This window comes from Aristolochia californica, unplaced genomic scaffold (genome assembly GCF_029961685.1).
Source record: "Aristolochia californica isolate CCGP_79_NKW_82.1479 unplaced genomic scaffold, dmAriCali1.0.hap1 SCAF_11, whole genome shotgun sequence".
Classification (NCBI taxonomy): Eukaryota; Viridiplantae; Streptophyta; class Magnoliopsida; order Piperales; family Aristolochiaceae; genus Aristolochia; species Aristolochia californica.
Window position 1 is genome coordinate 9,134,239 of NW_027181782.1, and position 8,620 is coordinate 9,142,858.

The window sequence follows — 8,620 nt, forward strand, 5'->3', positions numbered from 1 at the left end:
TCTTGCAATATAAAGAGGGGCGAAGGTCTTTCTCAGGGTTCGGGTTCAGCGGTGAGAGAGAGAAGCCATGCAGGAAAATCACTTGGATAATGTCAGGATGCGAGGGGCGGATAGCTTGCTAATTCGCGGGGTAGCTACGTAATTTCCCAAACCGGATCCTGGCTGTGTTTGAGAGAGCAATAAGCATCTCGAGCATTTTATACAGCTCCGCGGGGCCTATATAACGACCTGCAATTTTGTCGCCCTTTAAATATCATTTGAAGGCTTGAAGCAGCGGAAATCGGAATCGCCACTTCTTCAGAATTCCTGAATTACAGCAGTTTCTCAGCGAAATGATCAAGGAGAGAGTTGGAACTTTTGGGTTTTTAAAAGGTTCCGGGTTCAGCTTACCTCGAGATGGGAATTCGAACCGCCAGAGGTGCGGATTCTTCAAGAGAGCTTGACAAAGCTGCGGCTTGTAAGCTGTAAAACCCTATAACTTGTTGAATTTCTAACTCTATAGAAAAGCTTTCAATTTCTTACGCATTTCGATTTATGTGCCTTGAAAACTTCCATTTTGCCGATGTTTTATTTGGATGTGCTTGGTCTTTTTTCCATGAAAACCTAGGAGTTTGAGCTTCTCTGTAATAAAATCAACTCAATTTATGCCAATACCGCCGCATGGTATCGAAAGTAGTTTACATGCTGTTTTTTCTTTGACTGTACTTGATTTTAATCGAATGTGCTTCACGAATTGTTCAAAATTAACTAAAATGTCTGTGTTTTTTTTTTTTTTTTTTGGCTTTGGTCTTTCAAGCCTAGATACCACGATTGAGATCTCTGCTTCTTAATTGTGTCGGTTGGAGTTACAGAATTTTTAAATTTCCAAATCTCTGTCATCCCATCTCGGAACTGGTTGGATGAAGTCTAATATGTAGACATCTTTTGTTGGTTCGGCTACTTCCTGTTTCTCATTTTTGTTTATATTTGGATTGAAACGTGAATGTTTTTACAATTTAGCATTTCTGCTAGTTGAGGGACTGGGAGATGGACCATTTGCTCCTTCCTACTGCTGGACCACCAATAAAGCGTCGAGCAGGGTTGCGCAGGAAGCAGGCAGGAAGAGGCTCTTACAGAGGCAGTTAGGGAGGCATATTGGAAGAGTTTCGGCCTTCGGGTGTCCTCTTCTTGGGGAAGAGGGGTTTCTGGCATTCTGGCGATTTTGATGGGGGAGGATATGACTACTTATTTGCAGCAGACACTTAGAGGCCTCTGTTACAAGACACAATGGAAATACACCATTTTCTGGAAGCTTAAATACCAGGATCGTCTGTAAGTTTGTGTTACTTCCCTCAACTTTTGAGATAGTAATTATAGGTATTTGATATATCTTTTTGCACTTTCTAGAAATTTTAAACAAATTTTCTTCTTCTTCTTCTTCTTCTTCTTCTATCGTTGATATTTGAATGGTTTATATTGATTTATGGTCGAGTTTTAGGTTCTAAATTAGTTTCCTTGCTTGTTGGGATGTTTTGCCATTTAGGATGTTGACTTGGGAAGATGCTTACTACGATAGATCTGACTCATCTGATCCTTCTGAGAGTATGGTGGGAAGCATGTGCCCAACGATGACAATCCAAAACTTCAATGAATGTCAATACAAGAGGGACCCTCTTGAGTTAGCTTTGACCAAGATGTCGAGTCTTGTATATTCTTTGGGTGAGGGGTAAGTCTTACTACGTTAAGGATTCCAAACTCTTTTTCTGGACATGGCTGCCAACTGAAGGACTTTTTAGCAAGATCATGAAAATATTTCTTTTATGAAGTGTTACCTTCATGTTTGAAATTCTAGTGATTTCAGTTGACTTACTCCATTGAATTTTGGAAGTAACTCCATATATATACACAGCATCAACTACTTCTCCTTGCCATGTGGTAGAATGCGTGATCATTCAAAGCTTCCAAAAGTATTGAACATATGGGGAGAAAACTGTTTTTCACAGATGATGGTGCCACTAAATTTAATTGTCACTATGGTTTCGGACTCTTTTTAAGATGCTTCATGAACAGGGTCATAGGGAGAGTGGCATTTACCGGGAAACATCAGTGGATATTTGCAGACAAACCAGAAATGAAGTCCTTGTCATCAAGTGAGGTGAGCGACACGTCGAATGAGCTGCATTATGATCAAGATAAATAGATAAACAGATAAAGATGTCTTTATTATCTTTGTAGATTACATTCATCTTGTTTTTGTGAATACCAGCTTTCTGATGACTTGCAGTCTCAGTTTTCAGCTGGGATCAAGGTATCCTTCCCTTTGATATTTTTATGCATCCATTTATTTATGAGGTTTCTCTCTTTTTCTTGTAAGTTGTGCGCTGGCTTCACTATTAGTATTTATGCCTCTAAAGATATCTTTCAATCTCTCTGTAGACCATTGCTGTTGTAGCTGTCATGCCTCTTGGGGTTGTGCAACTTGGATCCTTATCTTCTGTAAGTCTTGCCAGTCTTTTAGAGTATAGCAACACCAGGTTAAATTTGAATGAAATTGAGATCTCTGATTGCCGCAACTGAAAATTTAAATTGACTAATATTTGTGATGTTAAACTTGTGTGCTCCTCTGCATTATGGTTCCTAGTTTTACTACATTGAATCTTCATTATACATGTAATGAAATTTCAGTGACAGATGTGGAATGTAGCTGCAGAGTCAGCTGCTGTAAATTCTTGTTTATCTGTGAAAAAGGAGCCCTATCAAAGGCACAAAAACAAGAGATAATGAAGCTCTTGGATGGATTATTAGGATTCTAGTTGATATTTTGATAGAAATCAGATTTTTCTAAGAAACTGTGTGCAGTTTGAGATGCTATGATTGAGCAATTGTTTGCTGGTTGGTTCCTTTTTCTTAATTGTAGCATCCATGAAATATGTTTTCTTGATTACTGTAAAATCATCTATCAACTCATATATGGAGATGCTTTGTTTAGCTTTGGGTACCTTGAAACCCACTAGACTTTTTCCTTCAAGGAACAAATAGATTTTGATTTGGAAATATTCCCAAAGTAATTTACTAGCATTTCACTTATGCAAGTGCCTTTTCTGATGATTTTATCAAATGTGAAGTATGCAAGCATTGATTTCATGTCATTGTTACAGTTATTTGAATGAATGTACTCAATCTCTCTTCCCATTTAGTAAAGTTTGAAAAGTCTGAAATCCTGTATTAGAACCATAATACTTTAGTATGCTTTTTTTGTTGTGTTGGGCTTTGTCATGACTGAAAGGAAACCAGAAAAAGATAGGAAAATATGGATTAGAGAAAGAAATATAGATCATAGGAGGTGAAATTACAATCACTCTATGGTTTTCCAGTTTTGCGTGGGACTGTTTGTAATCGAGATAATTTCATGCAGTCTAAACTTCTTCATCACCTTTAGTATCAGCAACTGTCCAAAACCTTTTATTGGATCTATAGTCTCAAATGAATAAAGGGATCACACATTAGCATTTGAATGATGTGTGGCCTTTGCTGCATTATGAAAGATAAAAAGATTCAAGAGTTGGAGAATAAATTATTGACTTTGACCTTGGACATCTGCACTAGTCACCAACCTTTTGACATGAAACTATGGTAAATAACATGTTGTGGTTATTTCATTATCGTTTTTTACTTACTGCATATATTTCAGTTAGATTGTTGCTGTTGATTGTTTCAAGCACTGAATATATTTCACAAACTGTGTTTGTAAACATTAGTGGTATGAAGTGTACAGGAATTCTGTGGACATTGTTATGGTGCATGTGCTATCATGTTGTGTGGTCAGACACCTGGTGCATTTTCTATCATGTAGTTGTGTGGAGATATTTACATAATTTCCTTGTTCCCATGTGTAAACTGCTCTTTCATTGGTGCACTTTCTCAATGAAATGATCTTGTCTTTATTCCATTACTTTGAAGTTGCCTAGGACTCTAAAATATAGGATTTTTGGCATGCATCTCTGAGATCCAAAGTTTTAATACGTTAAAGACTCACATTTGCTTCTGGATTTGACAACTGTAATAGTCCTCCTAAAATTGGACAATCATTTGGGATGGAACCAGTGCAATTGATCAAGCTGTTGGAGCTTATCCAAGCTTAATTCAATTGTGTTTTGTGTCTCATACAGTTGCTCCATGCCCTAGGTCCACTTCTCTCTGTTTTAACCTAAATTTGGGAGGGGGTGCTAGTATGTGAAAGTCCCTCCTCTGTAGTAGGTGTAGAATTTCCTGGACTTATGGTAGTAAGTGTCCCAAAATGCTTTTCATATATGCACCATTTTATTCTGATAAATTGTGTGGCTATTGAGCGATATGCATAATTTAGATTTTGTAGTTTTATTGTTTCTTTGCCTTTTGTCCTTTTCATTTGCAGTCTGTAGCATTATCTCTTCAAATAATTTTGTGCTTAATTTTTTTTTTTTTCTTTTTGTGTAAGAGCAGATGGGTGAGGATTTGAAGCTGGTTACCTGTATTAAAGATCTATTTGGTTTGTTTTGTTCATCAGCATTCCTCCCTGATCTTACTAAAATTACAAATAATATCACAAATCTGGTAGATATTCTTTTCTTTTCTTTCTGATTTTTTTTTTTTGTCTACTTAAACTCCTTAAAATTACAAGCATCTAATTTAGTTATCTGCAACACAGCCAGGGACAATGATGAAAAGCCCAGGTTTGGAAGCATCCAATGATAGCTCAAACTCACTAGGTCAAGCAGCGCACAGAAAAAGCACTAACATTTTTCCTTATGCTTGGTCTTTACTTGGAAAATATAATAGCTCCTCACAGACTGCCCTTCTACTGCCTAGCATCAATCAGAGAAAACTCTTTTATGTCTCTGATGATCATGCTGGTGCTGAAAATACAGAACCTGGAACTCGTGATAATACTAGTCCTCTGCAATCTAGGCCCGGAAATATTTGTTTGGAGTTTCAGAAACAGGTACAACTGAAACAAATGAGTGTTGAGAAGATCAGAACAGAGGCAAAGTGGGGAAGAATGTGCATGGGCTGCTCGTCTTCTAATGACATGGTAGTTCAGGCTGCAGCTGTATCAACAAAATCTGATCGAGTAGATTCTCAGCAGACTGATGGGCATGGGCTATGTGAACGTATAGAAATGAAAATAAAACCTGAGCTGGAAAAACAATCAGATCAAAATAACTCAGAAAGGAACATAGGTATGGAAAATCTGTTAAATTTCTCTGCTGGCTGTGAGTTACAGGAAGCCCTAGGGCCACCCTTCAAGAAAAAGCAAGATTTTCATGTTTGGGAAGATGGAGCAACACAGAGAGAAACAATTTCTCATATCAATGATGAGTCTCTCAATAGTTTGTTTACACCTGATGATGGATCCAACCATCTACTTGAAGCTGTTGTAGCCAGTGCTTGCGTCAATTCTGGCAGTATTTCAAGTGAAAGTTCTTTATGTAAATCTACAAATATCTCAATCACAGATAGTATGCTGCAGTCACCTGATAAGTTATTTCTGTTGAGGCCTGGAAGTGAGTTGATTCAGAGATCTTCAAGTCTATGTAGTGGATTATTGGAGCAGCAGACAGAACAAACAAAGTTAAACAGGAAGAAGGCTAAGTCTGGTGAGAGTGGTAGACCTAGGCCAAGGGACAGGCAACTCATACAGGATCGAATTAAGGAATTGCGACAGATTGTCCCTAATGGATCTAAGGTAGCTCATCTTGATTTGTTATTTCAGATGGGTCTTGTAGTGTGATGTGTAATTTTCTCCCTTTTTGTAACCATTCTTATTGTACTGAATATCATGATGTAACTATGCAGTGCAGTATTGATGCATTACTGGAGCACACTGTGAAGCATATGCTTTTCTTACAGAGTGTCACTAGGCATGCTGAGAAGCTGAAAAGATATGTGGAATCAAAGGTATGACTGCAAATACTTTAATTTTTATGACAGGGACTCTCAAGAACAGTCTTAATTGCTCTTGAGAAGAAATTTCTACTGTTCAGTCATCATTTGGGTTAACATACTGCTATGGTTCATTCCTTTAATTGGTATTCTGGTCAGGACTTGGTTTATTGGTTAGCTGCATGATTCTGTTCGGTTTTAGAGCAGTTTCATCATTCTTGTTTCTATGGGTAGTGCCTAATTAGGAGATTAATGTAATAAGCTTAGACAATGAAAGACAAACGATGAATTGGGCTTGTTTTTTAATTAATGAAGAGCAGTTAAATTTATTAGCAATGGTTGAATCAGCCTTTGCTGGAAAAATGTTTGTTGAAATGGTCCACTTTTACCTGCATTTCTTGTTCTCTAAATCTGCCCATGTGGAGATTATTGAGTGTGATTGTGCGCTTTGCTTTTCATCAAGTTTTTTATGAAGGCATCAACCAGCCAAAACATTGCTGTTTCAGAAGTTGGTATTCAATAATGTATGTAATATATGTGGTGCTGAGAGATGGATTTCCATGTCAGTGTTCTCGAAAATTTGTTCATTGCAAGCGCTATCTGAAGGGCATTTCCAACTATGCTATGTGGAATTTTGCATGCTGTTATTGGTGACATGATGAGAAGCTGTGGTGAAAAGGAAAAAGAGAAACTTACATCCAATTATGGCCCACCATAGCTCAAGGAATATATAGTAGAACTTCTCTACAAAGTAGAGTTTGCTTGTTCCCGAGCTGGACTCTTAGATAGCAACCTTGGCTGTGCTTCACTCAATTAATCAGGAATTATTGACATACTGTTAAGTTTAATTCCAAATTAACATGTTTCAATAATAAGAATTGAAATTAAATATTTAGAATGAGATTAAATTTGTCCTCATGTGCTGTTAGAAAGGAAACTGTCCTTAAGAATCTTATCGAGCTAATTTCAATCTGCAGTTGTTCGATAAAGGCAGTTATTTTTTAGGAAACTGCAATTCTGAACGTGGTGCAAGCTGGGTTGTAGAAGTTGGAGGGCAGTCTAAAGCTAGTCCCATAATTATAGAGAATATGGATATGAATGGGCAGATGCTTATTGAGGTGAGCCTTTCTCTTATCTCTTCATTCTCTGTCCCCCCTTTCTCTCTCCAAGCTTTCTGGATGAAATATTCTTGCCAAATGTGTAGATGTTGTGTGAGGAGTGCAATCTTTTCCTTGAGATAGCTGAGGTCATTAGAGGCATGGGTTTGACTATCTTACGAGGTGTAATAGAAACTCGAGATGGGAAGACATGGGCATGCTTTGTGGTTGAGGTAAGCTATTTTAATTGATAGTTGTTGCTCGCCTGTTTATATTGCCTATAACAACTTCTTATGACATGCATGGATATTCTTTTTGTTTCTTTGAAGAACATGGTATCTATACATTTGTTAAGTCGTGTTCAGCATATTTGTAGAGAAGTGGTAAAAGTGTTTACCATCCTTGAATTTCACAGTCGTCTAAATGCCTTTGTTCTGTGTGATAATTAAGAATCAGCTGCAATAGGCTCTGTATGTGTCCATTGGTAGTGGGAACATGGAATGATAGGGCGATCCTTGGCACTGTAACCAAAACTGTGGCGAGGGAGTGTTAGAACCGTGTTAAATGGTTCTTGCCTGAAATATTTTTAGGAAATTTCTTCTATAACCCATTGGAAATTTACTGGAAGCTTCATTTCATTTTTAAATATGTTACTATTAAAAAAAGAAGAAGTCTTACACATCATCCTCAAACTAAGATGTTAAAAATGAAAAAGTGTCTTACTCAGCACTACCCTCTCTACCTATCATTCGCTCTGTTACTCAGGTATAGACGAGAGCTCGAAGCACAATTTATTCGCTCATTCTTCGTTTGTCTTGAAATGATATCTGCGTAAATGTGAAGCACTTTATTGCAGGGCCAAGGGAAAAACCAGTTGCAAAGAATGGACATAATGTGGTCACTCATGAGGTTCTTCCAACCACAGCCGTAGACAAAATCTTGAAGGTTATCTGGACATTTTCTTCGCTGCTTTGAGTTGCATTCTAGACTCTGAGCGTGATCTGCATTTTAGGCTCTTAAAACATCCCAATATTTGTATATGTATTTTCTTTTTATCGTCTTTGGTTTATGTTTTCGTGTTGTGAGTGAAACAATTTTTTCCATCTTATTTCAAAAATTGTTATTTGTCTAAACTGTTGCTGGTAATTTACTGATATTGAATATCTTGTTCTAGAATACTGGGATCTTTTTCAGTATCAGTTGTTGTATTTGGGATCCTAAAATGTCGATGTCGGATACATAATTGTATTGGGTATTGTCTTGCCAACTTTTTTATCCTACATTGTTAATGAGGATAGGCAAGGTTTAGGTAAAGGAGGTACATGATATTTGATGGACAATATTTTGTTTATCCAACAAGAGAATGAGAGTCGGCAATATTTTATGGGTATTATCATGGAGTTACTTTTTGTTAAAAAATATATATTTATATTATTTTAAAATAGATAATTTATATTTCTACTAGTGTGTTTAGAAAATTTTAAAGATTTATGTGTTGTGGTATGTGACTTTTTGTGATTTATTATTATTTATTTTATTTTATTTTATTTTATTTATAAAGTTATGTTAGAGATTAAAAGTTAGACTTGGGATGTGAGGAAGGAGAATGGGGAAAATGGGTT

General features: G+C 36.8%; 1 protein-coding gene across 1 annotated transcript; it reads left to right on the forward strand.

The window, feature by feature from the left end:
* Positions 1-1,137: 1,137 nt before the first annotated feature.
* On the forward strand, positions 1,138-8,168 carry LOC137944183 (transcription factor EMB1444). The gene is made up of 11 exons (XM_068789756.1): positions 1,138-1,311; positions 1,523-1,705; positions 2,050-2,134; positions 2,246-2,287; positions 2,416-2,475; positions 4,462-4,572; positions 4,667-5,704; positions 5,815-5,916; positions 6,879-7,019; positions 7,106-7,231; positions 7,855-8,168. The coding sequence occupies exons 1-11, from the start codon at positions 1,205-1,207 to the stop codon at positions 7,927-7,929; spliced, it is 2,070 nt and encodes a 689-aa protein (XP_068645857.1). The 5' UTR covers positions 1,138-1,204; the 3' UTR covers positions 7,930-8,168.
* The last annotated feature ends 452 nt before the right edge of the window (positions 8,169-8,620 follow it).

Excerpts from the sequence above, each read along its gene's own strand:
- LOC137944183 (XM_068789756.1), top strand. The coding sequence starts at position 1,205 with ATGGGGGAGGATATGACTACTTATTTGCAGCAGACACTTAGAGGCCTC. Across the intron at positions 1,706-2,049 it reads GTATATTCTTTGGGTGAGGG|GGTCATAGGGAGAGTGGCAT; the intron begins GTAAGTCTTACT and ends CTTCATGAACAG. Across the intron at positions 5,705-5,814 it reads TTGTCCCTAATGGATCTAAG|TGCAGTATTGATGCATTACT; the intron begins GTAGCTCATCTT and ends GTAACTATGCAG.